The 25,427-nt window shown below is 30.9% G+C and overlaps 1 protein-coding gene across 3 annotated transcripts in view; it reads right to left on the reverse strand.

The window, feature by feature from the left end:
- Sin1 (SAPK-interacting protein 1) overlaps window positions 1-25,427 on the reverse strand; it is a 135,934-nt gene that overhangs the window by 22,739 nt on the left and 87,768 nt on the right. For 2 of the 3 annotated variants that reach the window (XM_072545255.1, XM_072545270.1), the window contains exon 4: window positions 17,675-17,981. In XM_072545255.1, coding sequence (XP_072401356.1) covers window positions 17,675-17,981 — 307 coding nt within the window. Of the gene's footprint in view, window positions 1-15,406; window positions 15,945-17,674; window positions 17,982-25,427 lie in introns of those variants that run through there. The other variant, XM_072545263.1, reaches the window with a different exon arrangement.

Genomic DNA, 25,427 nt, shown 5'->3' on the forward strand with positions numbered 1-25,427 from the left:
GTTTTTTTTCTCACTAATAATTATACTCACTACTATGTTAAACTCATCGTCAAAAGTCCCTATAATATGAGGACCTTAATTATTAAACTGTGAGATTTTCTGTGTTTGCTTTCCGGGTAATGCTCTCAAGCATTGCAAACTAAAGCTTAATGTTTTTCTTATTCCCAACATTTTTAATTAAGTATATAATAGTGAATATTTGATCAACGGTTCATTGAATTTTTCTAATTTCACATTAATCTTTCCTAATTTCACATTTGTGGTTGCTGGATGTCAAAGAAGACACCATTTTCCATAGCGGGTGCTATGATTCCAATGGTGTAAAGTACAACCTACATATTTGTTGCCAAAATTACTTTGCTGCTGTCTCGAGTACCGTTTACTGTTATATGAATTTTGTTACGAATTTATGTTGGTGTGCTGAACTCTATTAAATCTTTTACCGCGAATTGAAAAGCATGTTTTAACCTTTATTTGTAACATTTATCGTTATTTGTCTTATATGTATACAATCGTCCTAACATTTGCGTTATTCATTGATATTTATGTGGCAATTAACTGTAAAGTGATTAGTCTTTTCTGTCGTATCATATTTTCTTGATTTTATTTTTGTAGACAAGCGGTTTAGTTTGTGTAATATAATATCCCCAATTCGTTTCATAATATTTAGTTTTCAAAACAGCTGTTCGCTAATTCGTTCACCTTTTTTTAAAGCACTTTGGGTTATGACTATTGGATTTTACTTTTTAAATAGAGTTTGGAACGGAATCTTCCTGTTTAAAATCAATGTACATTTGAAAAATAAGTCGACAGTTTTCCTTGAAGTCTGACTTTACTTGTAGATTATTCCTTGTTAAATTAATTAGTTTATTAGGTAAGCCCTAGTTCTTCCATGGTATTTCATAGTTTTATTCTTATGATTATATCAGTGTTTGTTTAAAATTTATAAATAACTAGTTTAATGTTTTTTTTTGTATTCCCAACATTTCTCATTAACTGCCTAATAGTGAATAATTGATCAACGATTTATTAAGTTTTTCTAATTCCACACTAATATCCACCTATTTATATAGTTCACCTATTTACTCAATCGTTCTAGGTGTATTAGAAAAAAATACTGTATATCCTAATAATTAATAGATATATAGCTTATATCGCTATAGTTTATGCAGTACATTTTATTACATATTCCTTTTGTGTATGGGTATGCTTTTCAGCAAGTTGGTACTTGCTCTTACTTTCTAAATTGACGGATCAGCCGTTTAACTGCCTGTACTGAACTTTCTTCTTCATTTTTGCAAATATATATAAAAATTAATAAAAACCCACTCTGACATACCGCTGATTGAAATGTTGGATACCCTGGCCTATACTATTCAATCAACAAAAAATACTAAGATCACACGGGGAGAATATTATGGGTTATTTCTGGTTTCGTCATAATTTACACTGAAATTACTAACAAGAGAGTGCTCTCACTTCCACATGTTGAAATTGATATATAGTACCAACAGATGCTAGTCATATTATACCATCAGTACTAATAAAATAGAAACTATCAAATTAATGTCAATTTCATTTAATCACACGTACTAACCTTAGACATGGTCATTTAAGGAAACACACCTCAAAAAATGTTGACAATAAAATTAAAAATATCTTAAGCGTTATAAAAGTACCAGAGCAGCAAAGCTCACAGCATGAGAATATTGCCTCGTTCTTTTATATAGCAATTTGTTCTCACAATTTTATAGTTTTTCGAAAAATGAACTCCGATTCGAAGATTAAACCGTCAAACAAAATGTAAAAACCTATTCATATTTTGAGATATAAAATCTTAAATTTAGATATTGAACATTCTTAATAAATGTATAATCTAATATTTAAGCCTGTTTTAAGTTTTGCAGACTTGGAAAACCCTGAACAGACAAAATATTTATTCTTTAATGTACTAAGTTCTAAAAAAGTGTACTCAAAACGAATAAACATTATCTACCAAGTGTGTTTATTCCAGTTTCATATGAAAGCACCAGATATTAGATATTATAAATTTCATAGGTACAATAGAGCATATAGTGAAATACAAATATCTTAGAATAACTGTATCGAGCGAGGATAAGGTTATTGATGAGAAAAAAAAAGACCTATCGCTGAGGAAGTGAGAAAGTAATTGGCAAACGCAAAGAGCACTTTAATTATAATAAATGAAATATGCATTACAATCTATTATGATACACATATATTCGTACCGCAGAAACAAAACAATAAACACGTTAAGAGAATCTTAATAATAACCAAATTTAACTTTTAATACACAGAAGAAATAATGATATACAGAAGATATATAAATTAAAAAACTTTATACACTTATTGTACACAAGAGAGATACCTCTAGAAAAAACTCAAAACGATCGAAAATATATACCAAAACAACACAATAAAAGTAAAAGTAGACGAAGAACTAACCGACCCTATTGAAACTGGCAATGGGATAAGACAGGGATATTCCCTGAGTCCTTTATTGTTCAACCTAATTGTGGATAAAATAATAAAAAAGTAAGAACTTAAAAAGGATACCAAATAGAAGAAAAACAAATTAAAATAATCTGCAATACTACTCTTTCAAAGTGAAGATGATTTACAACGTATCCTGCACCAATTTCATATAAAATTTAACATGTTAATTTCCCCAAAAGAGACAAAATACATGGTTACAACAGCAAATTTACTAAGATGTTAATTGGAGCTGGAAGGACAGATAATAGAACAAGTGATGGAATTTAAATATCTAGGCATCACATTATCTAGCTACGGAAAGCTCGGAACTGAAGTGGAAGATCCAGTGAATAGAGCAAACAGAGCCCCAGGCTGCCTAAATGAAACAATACGAAGAAATAAAAATATCGGGAAAGAAACGAAAGGCAGAATTTACAAAACAGTCATCAGACCAATAATGACAAACGCGGCAGAAACAAGACCTGACACAAAGAGGACAAAAAGGGTGTTAGAAACAGCAGAGATGAAAACACTTAGAACAATTGATGGTAAGACACTATGGGAGAGTGCTAGAGAGCTAGAAGTACAGATATACGACGTAGATGCAAGGTAAAGAACATCAAGAACTGGTTAAGAAATAGAAGAGTGAATGGAATAATCATATAAGCCGAATGACAACAAATAGAGTAGTAAAGACGGCAAGAGACGGTTAACCCATAGGAAAATGATCAGTAGGAAGACCACGAAAACGATGGAACGGCAACTTACTGGAGGCACATTGAAAAACAGACAGAGTCATGTCTATATAAAAAGAAGAAGAAGAAGATACACAGGATAATCATTAAAATAGCTGCAAGAAAGATAAAATAAATCAATAATATTAATGTAGACTAGCAGAGGACAGAGTGTTTAGAGAAAATAATGAATCAGTCATATTAATATAGAATAGCAGAGGACAGAGGATTTGTCATAGCTTTGGACAAGTGCCCAATTGAAAAAATAACACAGGTCGTTAAAAAAAGACGGAACTCTAGAAAGAAAATAGAATAGATTAAAAAAAAAAAATAAAAGCATAAACATGTCTTTTCCTACTTTTTTAATATTGTAAATACGTAAATAGAACATTGAATTAAAATGTTACCTTTGATATCTATGATAAACCTATGACCTAAACAGTGGCGCCAATTTATGTAGTTGAAATTGTTTACACTTATTTTAACTGTTTATTTTTTTATTATCTATAGATGAGTTGCGACCGATATCACAAACTTATTTATTTTCCACAAAGAAGCCCTTTAATACCTAAAATTATTACTATACAAATCTGATTCGAAATATCGTCAAAAAGTAATACACGGCATGTAAAATTTAAATTTTTAATAAAAAGTAAAAGATTAGGCATTACTTCTGTGGTTCAAAGAACGAGCCTTTACGAAGATTGAAGTACTAATAAGGCCACCGCAATCGGGCATACCCCGGGTAATGATTAATTAATTAATCGGCTAATTCTTCAGTCACTTCTTTAATATGATTTAATCAAATTGGTCCTTTTTAGGACCAACTATTCTAATAACATATGTCTATAACTGTTAAGGGTATTTCTAAAGATCAAGAAACTTTACTTTACTTAAACTTATCAGACATATGAGCTAAACACGAATCTGACTTATTTCTAGTGCAGGAAACACATATAGGGCCTAACCTAGGGTATTTGGTATACAGCTGATCGTTAAAACCACATTATAGATATAGACATGCTGTTTCTGTTGAAAAAGAAGCAAAGAATAACTCTAAGAAGAGAGTTATTCTTATATTGTAGAGTAAGAAAGGACAAAACCAGTCAGCTGAGAGAACCTTTTAACAATGTTGAGCTTGAATCCACCATCTACATATTTAATGAAAAATAATACAACTACCGACATTGAGGATCTGAGCACAAAGCTTATTACGAAATCTGGACCAAAAACACTACAATGGCTGATCCGGATGATGAACAACTGTATTCAAATTATGGAGATACCCAAAGTCTAGAGACAAACCAAAGTTGTTAACTTGCTTAAACCTGGCAAAAACTCCAACGACTACAAAAACTATCGGCCAATATCTTTATTTTGTCAGCTATTTAAAATACTTTTGCACAAGATCGTTAATATGATATCATCGATATTAGAAGAAAAACTTAAATTAAAAGGCAAAAGTGGCTGTAGATAGGGAAGATTATGTACATCACAAATACTAAATCAAAGACCAGTACGAAAAATATCGGGTATCAGGGGTGGTATTTTTCACTCTAAATGCCGCTTACGACACCTCAAATTACAGAATATTTCTAAAAAAACTATATGATATCCCCTTACATAACAAACTCACTTATATTGTCTCCGTATACCTACACAAGAGAAAAATTTTTGTATGACATAATGGTTAGAATAGCAGTAGAAGAACAGTCTCGCTTGGGGTAGCATAAATGCACCTACACTGTATAACATATTTATTTTGAGATAACCTTCTATCGAGATATCATATTTAGTACACAAATAAGAGCAGAACTAAAATAATAAAAAAGCTTTATACAAGATATTGCAGAAGATTGGATAAAATAAAAGTATTTTTTATTAATCGGGTGCTTAGATAAAACGTACAAAGACATACTCACGTAAACAAAATATATTATGAAATTTCTATAATTAAAAAAAACATCGAGTTCAGCATTGAACTAATAAAATTATATTAAATTAAAAAACAACATTATTTTTAAAAATGCAGAAAAAATAAAATTTTCTATGCAAGCGAACATTCCATTAAATAATAAGCCCAAGTCCTTTTGTATCTATATACCTGTTTTTTAAAGAACCAGTTACCTTTTAGTACGTAGTTATACCAGGTAATACGATATCCTCTGTTACACAGTGTAATGCGTATGACATTCCACTGTCTACAAACAGTAGATAAAAATAAGGAGCCCATATAAACCGTTCAGGGTATATGTTGAAAATATACGGTATAATCGCACAGTTGCCAAACTCTCAGAGCTTACTTAAACCGATAAACGTATGGTTCAAATATACAATGAAGAAGATCTGAACGACCCCTATAATATATACTCGTGAACTAAGCGATATACATTTATGATACAGGGGTATTTACGGGCTCCAAAAAATTTTTATAAATTATTAAACTCTACATGTTGATGAATCGACTGAACCAATATTACGGAATTGTCAAGTGAGCTCCGTATATCGGTATCCACTTGACCACGGAGCTTAATTGAACCTGAATTTTAACATGGGCGGAGTTCACTTAATGCCGTAGATATATATATATATATATATATATATATATATATATATATATATATATATATATATATATATATATATTGTGACGATTGGGGTTTACAGAAAATGATTTATAAGTTATATACTACATAATATTAGATATAAAAAAGTATTGATTATTTTAAGAAGTTATATACTAGAGAATTTAATAAAAATATATTTATGTGAGGGCATTTTTAAGAAATTATCATATAATAATTGTAAAAAGTTGTATTTTAATGTTGTAAATAGATTTAAGTGAGCCATGTGCCTAGGCAACCAACTATACAGTAAGTAATTGACAGATAGAAATTAATCATAATACGAATATAAGTGGGGTTATAATAATATATTGTTTGAAATGTGTATTTTATTAAATTAGAGTGTTAGTTACTAATTTGAATGTTTATTCTGACTGAAAAGCCTAAATGTCAACAAAATTATCAATGGAACATTAACGAATTCTCCAGAGTGCAGAGTGTGACCATTGTTTACGGTCGAACATTCTGGAATAATGATTATGTCGGTGGATGGAACAGATATTTTTTCGAGAACATCTATATAGAAGTAATGGAACAAATTGGAACATGATCTCTTACCAGATGGTTCTAGAATATCCAAAAAGATATAAATACCCGTGATTTGGATTCAAGAGGGAGTTTTTAGTCAGAAGTCAAGCAGTTTATTATGAAAGTTAGTAGATTAGTTAGTGAAGTCAATTGTTCACAGTTTTAATAAGTCAGTCAAGCAGTTTAATAAGAAATATGAAAGTTAGTTGGAGATAGTCCAATTGTTTAATATAGTGAGTTAAATGAAGATTAAAAATTATGCATATATTTAATGCACATTTATAATTATACACAAATAATTATTGAAGATTATAAAAGTATATTAGAAGAAGATTGGATGGACATTGGAAGGAATTAAAATTATATTATGATTGGAGATTAGTATAAATCAACTTATAATAATTGGATATTGGTATATTGAAAAGAAGAATAAATATAAATGGTGTTTGCTGGTGGTGTATAAATGCTGGTGAAGAAAACTATATCTTAAATTGGTAGAAGCTGATAATTGGAAAAAGTAATTTCACAAAAGACAAGGATAACTGAAGTACGAAGACATTCAGTGGTGATTAGAATCTATATAGTGGAAAACAGTTCATTTAGGCATTCAGTGAAAGAAAGGTACAAAATTTTGTTAATATAATTTAGTTAGTGTCATAACAATTTCAATTTTGAAGATAGTTTGTTTAAATTTTAGATTGTCTATAGAATTTAATTAGTTTTATAAGAATATCAATTTAAGATAGTTTATTTTAAATTTACATTGGCTAGGTTAGATATAAATGTGTGTTTCATAATAGTTATAATAAAGATAATTTAAAAAAGTACTTACAAGCTAATTCTTTGAGAACCGCGATAAAAACCCTATATATTATATTATTAAAAATACTCATTGCTCATCATTCAAACAAAAAACACATCATAACAATTTGGCGCCCAACGTGGGGCTCTCTATTTAAAAGAATTAGTTTGGGAAGATAAGTGCTCTCATATAATTAAATTAATTATCAGTAGAAAGAAAAAGTATAGATTTTAATTTTAATTATATTTGAACAAGTAAAGTCTCAAAATGTCTCAAGGAAAGAAAGGTACAAGAAGCAAAAAGAATGAAGAAGATGTGGAAGTAGAAACACAACCTATACAAGAGGAGAGTTTAATTCAAGTTCCACAAGATACTGCAGAAATGAATCCAGAAAGAGAGGAAAATGTCAATATGGCAGCTTTGATGTCATTAATGATGCAGATGAACAAGACAATAGAAGAGAATTCAAAAGAAATCAAAGAAGACATAAAAAAATTGGAAGAGAATTCAAAAGAAGTCAAAGAAGACATGAAAAAATGGAACAGAAATTGGAAGAGAATTATAGAAAATTAGAAAAGAAAATAGAAGATAATAATAATAAAATTGTAAAACAAATGGAAAAACAAATGGATAAAAAAACTTGAAGCTGCAGAAAAAAAAGTTGCAAATGAAATAAAAAGTATACGGAATGACTACAAGAAAAGGATAGACAATGAGAGGACAGAAGTAAAGAGGATTATTCAAGATAATAAAATAGATATAGAACAGAAAATAGAGTTACAGAAATGTAACTTAGAAGTAAAAATTAACGAAGACAGGAGAAACACAGAAGAAAAATTAGACGATATACAACAAAATATCCAAATAAATTGTAATCAAATAAGAAATGTGGAACAGAGAATAGATGATATTTCACAAATGAGAGACATAGGGAGACCTTACTTAAATTTAACAAATGAGACTGGGATTAAATTCTCTGGTAATATAAAAAATTTGCATCCTAGAGTATACATAAATAGTTTAAAACATAAATTAAGATTTGTGAATAATATTAATGATATTAAAGATTATATTAGAGTGACATTAAATGACAATGCAGCAACTTGGTTTGCTAGTATTGAGAATGATTTAGATAATTTTCAAACATTTGAAAATAAATTTTTAAATTATTATTGGGGTGAATTAGAGCAAGCCAAGTTTAGAGAAATTCTATATTTTGGAAAGTATAATCAAAATTTAAAATCAAATATGGTAGATTATGCATTGAAATTGATAACAGTTGCAAAATATTTAGAACCACCACTTAGAGAGGATGAAACAGTCTTAAATGTATCTAGACATTTTGATGCTGATGTTGTGCAAACCGTAACTGTACAAAATATTCAAACAATAGATAGTTTTATAATTTTATTCAAAGAATACAAAGAGGCAATATGACAAGTAATAATAACAACAGAAAAAACAATAATAACTTTCAATATAATAAAAATGATAATCAACAATATAGACAATCATATAATAGATATGGTAATAATTTACAAAATTTTGATAATAATAACAGTAATTATAATAGACAACATTTTAATAACAGTACTAATAATAATAGACAAGATTTTAACAATAGAAGAAATACAGAGCGACCTAACTATAACAGACAGGTAAATTGTGTTCGAAGGAATAGAAGCTGCGAAGACAGGGAACGAAGTAGTACAAGTCAGGAAAATGTGAGTAGAAGTCATAGTAGGGAAAGACATAGGACATCAGATCCAAGTGGTCAGATACAATCTGACAATTCTAATAATCAAAATTTTGTGCAGTAAACTTTCTGAATTACAAGTTAGGCCATTGCTATTATGAAAAACCTTCTGAATTTATTTCTTTAGATGAAGAGAAAATTATTGAATCTATTAATTTAATTTATATAAATGCTTTGGCCAAAAATAAAATGATTAAAATGATGATAGATACTGGTTCAGAAAGTACTTTAGTCTCGGAGAATTTTATTTTTAATACATTAAAACTATCAGATATAATAAAGATTCCAAAAATTAAATTATTGGTGCAAATAATAAGAAGTTGGGTGAAATTGATAAACTAGCCAATTTTAAAATTAATATTCTTAATAAAGAAATTAATATGCAAGGATTTATTGTCAAGGATTTATGTGTTGATATATTAATGGGAAATGATGAATTGGAAAAGAAGAAAGTAAAGATAGATTTTGAAGAAAAAATGGTAACTTTGGAAGGGCAAATAATTAAATTTATGCAGAAAGATGAGGTAGAAGAAGGAATAAGAGTTGATAGGATATTATTAAAAGAAAATAATGATGTTTATGAAGAAGAAATGTATTTTGATGATAGGGAAATGTCCCAAAAGAATGTAAAGAATAATTATTGTAGTGAATATTTAAGGAATGGAAATTTTAAGCAGATGGATGCCTACGAGGCGGAGTGCGTAAAATTGGAAGCAAGGAATAATGAGTACATAATGAAGAATAATTTTATTTGTAAAGAAGAAGATATAATGAAAGTTTTAAATTGCCCTGAAGAATATAAATCAATAGTCATTTCCATATTGCAGCAACACAAGGGACTTGTCAATAAATAAAATAGAATTGCACAAAATTATATCCATAGTATAAAAGTTAAAGAAGAAAAAGATTTTAAAACAAAATCATACCCAATACCATATAAATACAGAGAAGAAGTAAACAAAACAATTAATAATATGTTAGAAGATGGGATCATTGAGAAGGCAGACACACGTTTTATTAACCCCATAGTAGTAGTACGAAAAAGATCAGGTGAAATCAGGTTGTTTGGATGCAAGGAATATTAACAAGATTACTGAAAAGCAATTTGAAGCACCAATGAGTATAGATGGAATATTAGGAAGAATTACAGGAATGTCATTTTTCACTAAAATCGATTTACAGCATAGTTTCTGGTTAATACCTCTAGAAAGAAAAAGTAGACAGTATACAGGATTTCAGATAGATGGAGTAGTATATCAATTCAAAGTAGTACCATTTGGACTTCAATCATCTTGCAGTGCTCTATGTAGATGTCTTCATGATATTTTGGATCAATATGAACATTTTGTAATTCACTACATTGATGATATATTAATTTTTTCTAAAACGGCTGAAGATCATGAGAAACACCTAAAAATTATAATAAATAGATTAGACAAAGTTGGACTAAAAATAAATCAAGAAAAATGTACATTTTTTCAAAAAGAAGTCATATATCTAGGTTATAAACTTAACACTAAGGGAATCGAAATGGATCCAAAACGGACACAAGTCATTCAGGAATATAAAACACCACACAATTTAAGAACTTTAAGAGGATTTATTGGAATAATTAATTATTATAAAAGGATGATACCAGATCTAAGTATAAAAGAAATTCCATTACTTGAACTACTGAGAAAAGGTGTAAAATGGAGATGGGATCAGAGAAGAGAACTAGCATTCCAAGAGATTAAAAACATTTTTCTGTCAAATTTGAAAATATACTATCCTGACTACACACAGCCATTCATATTAAGAACAGATGCATCAATAGAGAGATTATCAGGGGTATTATTACAAATACATGATGGGGTCGAATACCCAATACAATTCATTTCAAGAATTACAAAGCCACATGAAAAGGGTTACTCAGTTTCAGAATTAGAACTAGCAAGTATAATACACTGTGTCACAAAATTAAGATTTTATTTGTTGGGTAATGAATTTACAATAGAAACAGATCACCAAGCTTTAACGTCTATATTAAATAACAAATATGGAAACAGTAGAATACATCGGTGGAGTCTAATACTTAGTGAATACTGCTTTGAAATCAAATACATTTCTGGAAAATCTAATATAGTGGCAGATGCTTTATCAAGGTTAGAAAATACATCACAAAAAGGGCAGCGAACAATAAAAATTGGATTAAATCAATTAGTAGAAAGTACTGGATTATATTCTAAAGAAGAAATTATAAGAGATCAGATCAATTTGAGTGAAAAACAAAAAGTCCTTAGGAAAGATGGAGTATATTATAAAATAATAAATGGCATAGAAGTATATGTAATAACTAGAACTTTAGCAAAGAAAATATTGAAAAATTTACATAACAATTATATGCATATTGGTTCAAGAAAGCTATGGATGCTATTTAGGGACAATTATTTTGCAAAGAATGACATAAGTATAGCAAAAGAAATTACTACCCAATGCCCAATATGTCAACTAAACAAAGAAAAGAATTTCAAAAACCAGAACACATATAAATCTAATGTTGTATATGAAAAACTAAATACAGTTTCCATGGATTTTATTTCAAATTTAGTTCTCAGTCCAACAGGAAAAAAGCATATACTAGTGATAGTTGATTTATATACAAAATTTATTAAACTATATCCCTGCTCTAGAACAAATGTTAAAACATTAAAATTATATATTAATCAATTTTTCGAAGAAATAGGACCATTTAGAAATTGCATAATAGATAATGCTACATATTTTAACAACCAAAAATTTCGGACATTTTGTGAGAAAAAGGGAATCAACATTCATTTTACAAGTATCAGACATCCTCAGGCAAATCCTGCAGAAAGATATATTAAAGAAGTTATAAAATATTTAAGGATACTGTGCCAAAATCAACACGAAACTTGGCAGCAACATATACCACAAGTAGAGTATTTTTTAAATAATACACATAATTTGAATACAGAGGAAGTACCAGAATATTTAATGTTTGGCCATATAGGAAACAGAAAGTGGATTAGTGAATATAATCAGGATATGTTAGAACAAGTAATGCAGAAAGTGAATAACCGAATTAGGAGGAAAGCTGAAAAATATATCAGAAGACAAAATCGAAATATAAAAAAACCAATCATATTTCAAAAAGGAGACCTAGTGTTAATTCGTTCACTTAGAAAAAGTAATGTTAAAGAAAACCGTTGTAAGAAATTACAACCAATGTTTGAAGGTCCATATACAATTGAAAATCAGAATGGACTAAATAGTTATGTGTTAATAGATGCAGAGAACAGACTAAGAGGCATATTTCATATCAACGACATTTTTCAATATCATGAAGAGATTGAATAATGATTTCTATACCTTTAACACAAATATAATAACACTAATAACTTACTGATATATCCATTTTATTCAATAGACTTGATTTGTTAAATGGTAGATGGTAGATTTCATTATTTTGAATCAATTTGACATCATACTTGTTGAATTTTGTATATATGGAAATTAATTTGTACCCTAAAAATCATAATTTGGGGTTAGACACAAAATTGATACTATAATTGCTATAAAAATGTCTTTCTAATATAATAAAGTGAAAAAAAAAACTTACCAATTTATATTGATGAAGTTATTTTGAATGGAAATAATTCCTAGATTTTGTCTATAAATAAACAGAACACCATATCGATTATATTTTTAATTAAGGTTATATTTTATTCTCTGATATCGCATCCATTGCTCCATTTGACATGACAGTTTGACCATAGAATAGCCGAACTGTGCTCCGTTGTTTTCTGTTTTGACATAGACAGCGAACAGGGATGTATTTAACACATTTTAAATAAAAAAAAAATTTTTGATTTATTAAATTTAATAAGGTATGAGAAAATTAATATTTAAAAAAATAATAAGTAAATTATTTATTTTAAATATTATTTTGGGGTATTGTGACGATTGGGGTTTATAGAAAATAATTTATAAGTTATATACTACATAATATTAGATATAAAAAAGTATTGATTATTTTAAGAAGTTATATACTAGAGAATTTAATAAAAATATATTTATGTGAGGGCATTTTTAAGAAATTATCATATAATAATTGTAAAAAGTTGTATTTTAATGTTGTAAATAGATTTAAGTGAGCCATGTGCCTAGGCAACCAACTATACAGTAAGTAATTGACAGATAGAAATTAATCATAATACGAATATAAGTGGGGTTATAATAATATATTGTTTGAAATGTGTATTTTATTAAATTAGAGTGTTAGTTACTAATTTGAATGTTTATTCTGATCTGAAAAGCCTAAATGTCAACAAAATTATCAATGGAACATTAACGAATTCTCCAGAGTGCAGAGTGTGACCCTTGTTTACGGTCGAACATTCTGGAATAATGATTATGTCGGTGGATGGAACAGATATTTTTTCAAGAACATCTATATAGAAGTAATGGAACAAATTGGAACATGATCTCTTACCAGATGGTTCTAGAATATCCAAAAAGATATAAATACCCGTGATTTGGATTCAAGAGGGAGTTTTTAGTCAGAAGTCAAGCAGTTTATTATGAAAGTTAGTAGATTAGTTAGTGAAGTCAATTGTTCACAGTTTTAATAAGTCAGTCAAGCAGTTTAATAAGAAATATGAAAGTTAGTTGGAGATAGTCCAATTGTTTAATATAGTGAGTTAAATGAAGATTAAAAATTATGCATATATTTAATGCACATTTATAATTATACACAAATAATTATTGAAGATTATAAAAGTATATTAGAAGAAGATTGGATGGACATTGGAAGGAATTAAAATTATATTATGATTGGAGATTAGTATAAATCAACTTATAATAATTGGATATTGGTATATTGAACAGAAGAATAAATATAAATGGTGTTTGCTGGTGGTGTATAAATGCTGGTGAAGAAAACTATATCTTAAATTGGTAGAAGCTGATAATTGGAAAAAGTAATTTCACAAAAGACAAGGATAACTGAAGTACGAAGACATTCAGTGGTGATTAGAATCTATATAGTGGAAAACAGTTCATTTAGGCATTCAGTGAAAGAAAGGTACAAAATTTTGTTAATATAATTTAGTTAGTGTCATAACAATTTCAATTTTGAAGATAGTTTGTTTAAATTTAACATTGTCTATAGAATTTAATTAGTTTTATAAGAACATCAATTTAAAGATAGTTTATTTTAAATTTACATTGGCTAGGTTAAATATATATGTGTGTTTCATAATAGTTATAATAAAGATAATTTAAAAAAGTACTTACAAGCTAATTCTTTGAGAACCGCGATAAAAACCCTATATATTATATTATTAAAAATACTCATTGCTCATCATTCAAACAAAAAACACATCATAACACATCATTAAATATGCATAATTTTTAATCTTCATTTAACTCACTATATTAAACAATTGGACTATTTGTACTTGATTCACTGACTCCAACTAACTTTCATATTTCTTCCTAAACTTTTCTGACTGACTTCTTGAAAATTCTGAACAATTTACTTCACTATTCACTAACTAAATGTGTCTACTAACTTTCATAATGAACTGGCCTGACTTCTGACTAAAAACTGCCATCTTGAATCCAAATCACGGGTATTTATATCTTTTTGGATATTCCAGAACCATCTGGTAAGAAACCATGTTCGATCTCGTTCTATTTCTTCGATATGGATGTTCTCGAAAAAATATCTGTTCCATCCACCGACATAATCATTATTCCAGAATGTTCGACCGTAAACAATGGTCACACTCTGCACTCTGAAGAATTCGTTAATGTTCCATTGATAATTTTGTTGACATTTAGGCTTTTCAGATCAGAATAAACATTCAAATTAGTAACTAACACTCTAATTTAATAAAATACACATTTCAAACAATATATTATTATAACCCCACTTTATATTCCTTATAATTCCTAATTTCTATCTGTCACTTCGAGAGTATTTTTGGTTGCCTATGCACATGGCTCACTTGAATATATTTACAACATTAAAATACAACTTTTTACAATTATTATATGATAATTTCTTAAAAATACCCTCACATAAATAATTTTTATTAAATTCTCTAGTATATAACTTATTTAAAACAACCAAATATCTAATATTATGTAGTATATAACTTATAAATTATTTTCTATAAACCCCAATCGTCACAATATATATATATATATATATATATATATATATATATATATATATATATCCATATATAACAGGATATAACAGGATAAATATCAATATATATTGTTATTTATTCTGTTATATCCTCCCCATTCATTTGCTATGTTGCATGTTAGGATTTGTTCAGTTGTTTATTTGGTACTGAGCCAGATTCCAAATTTAAGTAAATAATTCAAGATTTGTCATATAGTTAATCTATTTTTCTATCTAGATATATTCGTTATATACGTATTAAATGCCTTTATCGCATAATATTATGGTAGATTTTTCTATATCAATCAATTCTATTCGTTAGACCCTATCACATGATACGTCGCACATCCCTCTATTTTGAGTCGTATAGGTACTACATACCTAAGGTCTTTATGGTTCATTGCTATGTTTAATTATTTTATACGATTATACCTCTCTCTTTCTCTCCTTTCGAACGACCCCTCATACATTACGATCGGACCAATAAGCGTGTAGATACATATCTAAAGCCTTTATGACATGATGTTATGTTTAATTTTTCTATAGTATCTAAATCTATTTATTTAGCCCTATCACATGATACCTTGCACATCCAGGTACGTTGTTTAGGCACTACTTATCTAAGGTCTTTATGGTTCATCGCTTTGTTTAATTCTTATACATGATTGTACCTCTTGGCTTTGCTCCTTTCCAACGATCCCTCATACATTATGACCGAAAATTTATAATTAAATTAATTTGAATAATAGTTAAACTACAAAAATATTGTTAAAATACATACCTACAATCTTTATTGTCCATGACTCTACGGAAAAAGAAGAAGAATTGGCAGTTGCGGAAAAAAATGAGAAGAAGAATAGACAAAAAGAAGAAGAGCGTTCTTAGGCACTACATATCTACAATCTTTATTTGTTTTAGATATTTTATTTTTATAATAATTTATTTAATATTTTAATTTAAAAATAGCGCCACCTAGCTTACATTGGACTAAAATTGGTAAATGTTTAAAAATGGCGGCGCCACCTAGCGGACGATAGTTGAATTACGGTAGAGGAGATTCCTTCGACGTGACGTAATCTATCTCACTCTTACTCACTACAAAAATACTTCTCTCTCTAACACATTGATTTCCCTATCAATATAGTGATCCAGACGTTGTACTTCTACTCACGCTAATAGGAAAAAGAATAAGGAGATGATGGGCCCCTATAAAACTAAGAGAATAAAAGGGTTTGGTCATAATAAATAAAACTAAAGAAAAGTCGTTCGTAGATCTAATGAACGAAATTAAACAAAATCTGACAGGAAGTAAAGATGTGGACATCAACAGAATAAGACAACAAGAGACCAAGGGATATCACTGGAACTAGGAGGAGGAAGAGAAATTGCTGAGAAAATTAAGAAAATACTTTCGGAGAAAGAATGCGTGTCTAGAGTGATGAAAAAAGGGGGCACTGTCAAAAAGAGAATCTTAGTGCAGGAAATCCCACCTGACACTACAGCAGAAGTGATTAAGAAAGCAGGAGAGAAAGCTGCAGGCAAAGAGCAGCCCTAACACGTAGTCAACGTCTGGACAGAAGGAAGAGGCGACGCGAGAGGTATGGAGAGAGCTATAATAGATGTCGACGAAGACGTTGTTGAAACAGTTCTTAATATGAAAAGGATATGACTGGTCTTTACATCTTGTCGGGTGGTGGAAGCAAGGGCAGAGATATCCAGATGCAGGAGATGCCTTGCCTTCGGACACAGACAATGGAACTGCAAGAGACAAACCAGACGAGAGTACTGCTTAAGATGTGTCAACGAAGGTCATATGGCTGCTGAATGCAAGAAAGACACAATATGTTTCAATTGTAATGTACCTGGCCACGTAGCAAACTCGAGGAGGTGTTCTAGGTTCAACCGTCTGGTTTAGAATAGGCACACTAGACTCTAGTATATAAAGACTGAAAACAGTCGAGTCCACGGTATGGCAAACACGGGAAATACAAGTGGCCGAGGCTGCTGCAACGGAAAAGAACATAGACATACTGGATACGGCTGAGCCAAACCTAACACCGGTTAAGAGGAGAGCCTGGTCTGTGGATGCGACTGGAAGAGTCGGTGTACGAATTTGTAACAAGAAGTTGTGAGTATATGAAATAAAAGCAAATGAAGGGTATATGATTGTCCTGATGGAGGAATTGCAGATGGTGTGCCGCTATCTCTCTCCTAATATAACGGTAGGTGATTATGAGAGGAAGATGGATAAGATCATGGAGGAGGTGATGAGTATGAGAGGAGAATGCGTGGTGCTAGGAGATTTCAACGCAAAAACGGCGGAGTGGGGGTCCCCATCACCAATACTCGCGGTAAAATATTATCTGATTGGGTGGGTACTTTGTATTTGGTGGTACTGAGTCTTGAACCCACATTCACAGCTCATGCATATTTCCAAAAATTTAAAAATCATCTCCATAATACCAAGTTCTGAATTTCTTTTTCTTTCCTACCTCTAGTAAGTAATAAGATAATTATGACTCATTTTAGACTTACCTTCAGAAAACGTTCCTTCTCCCGTACTTGAGCCACTTACCACAGTAGCCCTATATATAATTCTAAAACCAGTTTTGCTAGCTTTGTCGTCTGTTATATCACAGCTAGCGATACTATCAATTGAGTGACTAATAGCTTTAGCTTTGAAAGGTAATAACTTTGAGCCTTTTTGTGGCACCGGGTCAATCTCTATTCTCTCTCCACTTACTCCAATATTAACCTCAATTTTAGGTTTTACTTTGCTTATCATAAATGCCCTAAATGAAGAGTATAAAGGAGCTTCCATGAGTTTATTATGATCTTCTACCTAAAATAGTAAAATTTACAGAAAGTATTTAAATAATTGATAGATTCGTAAAGTATTTAAATTTGTTTATTGTGGTTTTAAATATATATAATATATTAGTGATTTTACCCGTCGCATGCGACGGGAAATCCAATCAATTGTCATCTAGAGTCAGTCATTAAATTTTTAAAATAATAAACTTTTTGCATATAAACCAAGTATATATAAAGTATGATCTGATGAACTTCTGACCTGACATCTTTTTGTTTTGCTATACCTTGTATATACGTGTTTTAGGTATATATGGTACACTATATACATTATATGTAGTATGCGTCTGACGTCGTTTGATTTGATGTGTGATATGCTAGTTGTTTATTTTGTAATCAGTCAGTGGCCTTCTTGTCAATTAAGCAAATTTACCGTATGCTTTATATATAAAGCAAATATGTCTATTGTCATCCATACTGTCGTGATATGTCGTATATCGCTATACGTTCATTAATAACGAAGATGATGTGTAGTGCCTTTTGGTAGTCTCTCTGTTTTTTTCTATCTGAATATATTCGTTATAACCCCTTTAATTTGCTATGTAGCATGTTAGGATTCGATCAGAGGTTTATTTTGTAATCAGCTTAAGACCTTCTTTAAGTCAAAAAATCAAAATTTACTTATTAAGGAAAGTAGAGACTTTTATTGAAATTGTCAAGAAGTACAATATAAAAAGACGTTTTGCAGACAACCGCATGAATATAAATTACAGCCTTTTTAAAGGTTTATTCGAAAATGTAGATTTTTTGGTATTTGAGAAGTTATAACTCCAGTCCTGATCGAAATGAAGAAATTGGTCTTATTTCAATATTTGAGGATTAGTTTCCAATATAAAAAAATCAAAAAAATTCTTACAGCAGGTTTTGAGAAACTACATAAATATATATATATATATATATATATATATATATATATATACTATATAGCGTAGAGTAGAGTAGAGTAATAAATTCTCAACGCGGTTCTTACCGAGAACTAAGTAAAATTTCATAATAATATGAGAATAATGTCATGTGTGTTTAGAATAATTAAGTGTTGTGGATGTACAGTAATTTTTAAGTTTTAAACATAAAAATAGGTTTTGTATATTGAAAAAAGATGAGAGACTGTGATAAATTTTATCAACATTACAATACATCATTGATGATACAACCTCATTAAGTTTCTCCCTGATGAAGGACATAACCAATGTCCGAAAGCTTGGAATAAAAATTTAAAACAGTACACGTTTCATTTTTTATTGCTGCAAACCCAATATTTAACGTTTACTTCCTTACGTTGTCAGCAAATACTTCTGGTTCATTATATGTATTTGCTGACAACGTAAGGAAGTAAACGTTAAATATTATATATATATATATATATATATATATATATATATATATATATATATATATATATATATATATTATTAACTAATTCATATCATAACAGCGCTGCATATATATATACCAAAAGTATTATTCGAGAATCATCTGGAGTGGTCCATCTCTATTTCGTCGATAGCGTCTCGAAGGCAGTGGCGCACCCAGAATTCGGGAATTTTTTTTTTCTATTTTGAGTCCCTGAAATTTGTGTTTTAGTTTAGTTTAAAGTACTAAAGATAGCAGTGCCAAAGATTCAGGTATCTATTATCCTGCCTAAACCAACTAAAACCACCCTCTCCCTCTTGTGCGCAGTTGACTGTCGCACGTACCGTACTCCGAAAGTGGGGTGGCCGCTGTAAGGATGACGATATTTTTAGAACACTCCCTTCTCTTATCTATTGTTTTGAAGCTATTTTTTGTGGCATTTTAAAGTAATTACTATTTTTAGCACCGCAATTACTATTGCGGGTATAAAAGTATATATACTATTATAGCAACATAGCATTTTTATACCCGATATTACTAACTGCGACGGACCCCTAATAACACGCTCTGAGGTTATAAAAGCCATACAATCATCAAAAGATGGCAGAGCGACTGGCCCTGATGAAATTCCAACTGAAATATACAAGCTTATAAATGACAGCAATGTGTTAGAGGCTATAACTTCGTTTTTCAATACCATTTATACAGCGGACAACTACCTAATAGTTGGTCTAATTCACTGTTTATAGCTCTACCTAAGAAGACAACAGAAAAACATGTGCTGATTATAGAAACATCAATTTTTTAAACCACTTATTGAAAATTTTTCTGAAGGTAAAACATGGTCGTATCTACAATAAATGCGAGGAATACCTGGATGACACATAATTTGGTTTCCGTAACGGGTTTGAAGCGAGAAAGGCACTGTTTGGAATGAACGTACTTGCTCAAAAATGTCGAGATATATCTGTAGACATATACTGTTATTTTATTGACTTCCAAAAGGCATTTGATCGTGTTAAGCACTCTATATTGATCGAAGCTCTAAAAGACATTGGTTTGGACGGCAGAGATGTTCGAATAATTGCAAATTTATATTGGAATCAAACAACATCAGTTTTAGTAGATGGTGTGGAATCAAAGGCTTTTAATATTAAAAGAGGAGTACGGCAGGGATGCCTCTTGTCACCCCTGCTTTTCAACGTTTACTCCGAAAGAATTTTCAGAATAGCACTTTCTGAAAAACAAGAAGATCTGCAAACACTATTTGATAGTGTCTTTGAGAGTTGTAGGGAGGCAGGTCTGGATCTGAACATACGGAAAACCAAAATACTCGTAATAAGTAAACAACAGCATAAAAAACCGTCTATATATGTAAATAATACCAAACTTGAGCAAGTTGATAAAATCGTTTACCTTGGACAGCAATTAAATTGTAAAGCAGAAAGTCACGGCGAAATAGCACTTCTTCTCAAATATTCAATTTCAACTGCCAACAATCTTCTCTCCAGGTCTGCATTAAATATCCGTACTTCAGAGGCATAACAAAGAACTGATTCAACCAACCCTATTCTTTTTTGTTCCTTTTGGAAAAGTTGCGATCCCACCATAAGGAGTTCAGAAATCCTACAATTTTACGTCCCTGATTAATTCGGTGTTTAATTTCGGTTTCTCCCAAGCCGTTCTTAGCAATTAGTGCACCTAAATATTAAAATTTTTCCACTTGTTTGATTTCCACGTCCTCGTCTCTCAACACTTCAAACCTTGCATCTGAATTGATAACTAATTATTCTGTTTTCTTCATGCTGACTTGTACCCTCATTTTACATATTCTCTGTATAGACCCTTTATCATACATTCTAGATCATAAGAATCTTGAGCAAGGACGACTTGGTCATCCGCAAAGTTCAGGGAGAACAGTACGTCATTTCCTATGGGGATTCCCATTACCTGGCAGTGGTTTTTCCAATTTTGGAGAGCTGCCTCAATATATAAATTAAACAGTAAGGGTAACATACTGCATCCTTGTTTTAGTCCTTTAGTTACTTTTATCGGCTCTGATGTCTATTTTCGATTTTTAGGTAAGTAGTGCTATCCCTGCATACTTCCGTGATTATTCCTAAAAGGTATGGACTAATGTCGAGTTGTTGTAAATCTTGCCACAATTTAAGCCTTGGAACTGTATCATACGAATTTTCTAGGTCGATAAAGGCTAGATGTATTTCGGTACCAACCGCTATTCTTTTTTCTATTAATTGTTGGAGTATAAACAAGTTATCAGTGCAAGATCAAAGATTCAAACGTCAATAAACTTATTTTAACCTTCAATTGCGACTTATTCCCATTAAAATAGTAATTAGATCTTATCTTTCATTGGCCCAGTTGGTGTTTCTCTTCTTCTTCTTTCTTTGTAATGACTGCTCGGATATAATTGTCAACACTACTCCATCCCTCCGTCCTTCTCGTCATCTTCACGATCATCTCTCTTACAGTCACAGGGTTCATACCTATTTCTTTTATACATTCTGTTTCTCTCCACTGTACATCTATTATACTCCAGCGTTGTGTAACAACAGTATAGGTATTTATCTGTATTTGTCTTTCTGAACCTATGAAGATACGCCCTAAAACAGACAGTCTACCCAGTCCCTTAGGCTCGGGATCAGCATCTTGGTCCACTAGGCAACATTTTCCTGGTTGTTCCACTCTTCTTGCCATCTTTACATTGATCTTCCCCTTTCTTCTTTTTTTATAGCTGTTGTCAAATGCTCTCTCCTCTCATAGAGATGTCTCTTTTCTACTGCTAACACATGCAGAGGAATACAACCCGTGATAGTCCACAAGGCCGCCGCAGATACAGTCCTGTAGGCGCATACTACTCGCAACAGACTAGTTCTGTCTACTTTTGTCATAAGCGTAATATTAGGTATCTATATCTAAATATAATGAAAAATATTATTAATTATTGTGTATTTATACAATAATTATTATGTTCTACATATTTAAAGTGGTAATTTAATTATTCAATTAGCGTTTTGGATTTTTTGTATTTTGTATTGTGTGTGAAAGACAAGTTACATTTTCCTACTATTCTTTATATATTTTTTACTTTATATGCCCTGGGGGATGGTTTAACCCCCAAAACCGCCCTGGTACGCCACAGTGCGAAGGTAGCCGCTATTGAGAACACCATCGATTGTATGTTTTAGATTCATCCTTCTGAGAAACAGGCCACAAAATAGATTTCGAAAAAGCAAAAACTATCGCCCCCATCCGCTCCTTAAAATCAGGAATCATTCGTGAAGCTATCGAAATCGAAAAACGGCCTAACAGCTTAAATACGCGCGATGACGCGAACCGATTGCCGGCAACATGACGACCCCTGCTTCAGCGACCTCCCGCCCACACCGCTCAGGCCACGTCAGTTCAGACCATGTCAGCGCATACCGTTCCCGCGCATACAGCGAGTATAAAAGCAGCCAGACAGGGTAAGACCGTTTGTCACTCGATACTGAGGAGTAGACAGATTAAGACCTCAGTGCCGAGAGAGTTCTTGTATTTATACAGAACACGATACTGGTACGTCTCGAGTGAGGGGAGTAGGCAGATTGAGACCACGAACTCGAACGGAACCGTATCACTCTTGATAATGGCTCCAAAATGGGTCCAAATATGGAGCAATGACTGTCAAAATCAATACGCAGTGAAGAACAGTGGAATCGGTTGAAATTCCTTTCGGTTCACACTGTAACTCTTAAAGATCTCAGTCAGATAATAGAAGAAAAACAGCAAACTAGATGTTAACTATTCCATATATAAGCGGAGACGGTTCATTTTGTATTTACAAAATAGCATCAGTCCATATCTATAAGAGTCAGGTGCTCTTATAAGGAGAAAATTTCTTTTAATTAAAATAGAATTCCAAATAAAATGGTCTCTCATAATGAGTGAAAAAGAGATAATTATGCATAAAAGTGACTTACATGTGTAGTAATACAATCCCGAAGGTAAACACAGCTACCCAGTTTGACAAACAATTGATCATGAAATCAATTCACATAGTCAAATCGTATTTGAAAGATTACAGTAGTTTACTTAATTCATATATAACATATTTAAAGAAGCATAGTTGTAGCATAAATATAGCCTTAAGGCCGTATGACACTATGCAGTTTCTTGTATCATTTCTTATATCGTTACTGATATAACAAAAAAAATGGATAGTGTCATACAAGCGTATAAGTTCTTATATCAGAAACGATACAAAAATTTGTGTCCGCTGCAGTTTCTTGTACAAGAAATGCGCCAATTTGTGCGCAAAGCCGCAAAAGCAAAAACTTAAAACTTCTGTCATAATGTCGGCTGGAGAACTTTGATATACAATTAGACCAAGCAGACATCAGAGAAAAGTGCCCACCAATAGTAACCAAGATTAGAACAGCAGTAGCCAAATTGAAAAACAATAAATCACAGGGATTGGATCAAATAGCATCGGAACTACTGAAAGTAGGAGATGTATTACTAAAAACAATACATAACCGCTTTAAAAATTCTTGATGAGTTTAAAGATTATTTTATATCTCCAAATAAGAGAGTAGAATTTCAAGAGCATGTCATTCAAACACATAATTTGTAAAAAAAAACAAATAAATTATTACAAACAAATTATTTATTATTTCTGTCTTCCATTACAGCCTGTTGAATATGTTCAAAAATTGTGGTTTCCAATTTAGTTTTAATATTGGGACATTTTATTTCTTTCATTTTTGAACCACAGTATTTTTTTAAAATAATCAGTAGCATCTGGCTTGGGGTCCTCAGGTACTGCAGTTCTATTTTTATATGTGTTGAAATTTCGGCCAATCATGTGCCGAATCACATAAAATTTCCGATAAAAGAACTTGCATAGTGTCATACAGAGCACAAATGTACGTGCAAGAAACCATACAAGAAAACATAAATAACTTTCTATATCAGAAACGATATAAGAAATGATACAAGAAAATGCATAGTGTCATACGACCTTTAAATGTTACAATGAAGTCTGAAAAAATCCGCCTGGCAATTATTTAATGATTTAAAACACAATTATTAACAAAAGCCAAACGAAGCACGTGGCAAATTTAAAATGTTAAATTGAAAACCAAAGTAGTTAAAACACATAACTTGTAAGTAGTAAACTTATTAAACAAGTATTAGATAAACAATTAATATTTACTTTGTTTGATGGCACTAAGAGCACAGCGTTAAAAATTGAAAATTTAAGGCATGTCTTGTGATATTAATTGCCAGTCGCCATTAAATCTAACGGACAGGTTGTAATTGTTAAAGAACAACGACGCAGCAAAGGAAACGAACAAACTTAACAGGTGGGGAGGGATGAGATGCCGCGAAAATTTAAACTTTGTAGTATAACAATCCCGACACATCACTGTATAATAATGTAATTATTTAAGTATAAATATCTCAACAACAAATAAAATATCAAAGCAATTTTGAGAAAACGTATAGATAATTAGTAGCACATATTCCGTCCAGCCCCCATTAATAAATAGTGGTTTTTATTCTATGTTTTTGTTTTGTAAAAAATGATGTAATCAAATCAGTGATTTTGTGAAATCACTACAGTGTTTACAGTTAAAGAATGTGACACACCTACCTGAAATGTGCAACAATTCTTCAATTTAGATATTAAACTCAACCAAAACAAGAACATACACAGAACATTTACATATGTGACTAATCACATATGTAAAAACTTTTTTAATGTTAAATTTAACTTAATATGTGATGTCAGGGAAAATTAGGGTGACAATCCCAACAGGGATGGTCTCATAGGAGAGATGGACATTACGCCTGTTCATAGTTCAAGGCTGTTTGAGAATGTTCTTTTAAAATAATTATTTGCAGTGGCTAAAATTTCTGTATTCTCAAAATAAGCCTGGTGGTTAACAAAACGTGTGTGGATAAAGCACAAGTGTGTTTAGAGCAATTGACATCAATTCGATGAGAAATGAGGCGTCCTTTTGACCAGTTAACCAATATAGGACAATTTCACAGTTCC

Source organism: Diabrotica undecimpunctata, chromosome 1 (assembly GCF_040954645.1).
Source record: "Diabrotica undecimpunctata isolate CICGRU chromosome 1, icDiaUnde3, whole genome shotgun sequence".
NCBI classification, from domain to species: Eukaryota; Metazoa; Arthropoda; class Insecta; order Coleoptera; family Chrysomelidae; genus Diabrotica; species Diabrotica undecimpunctata.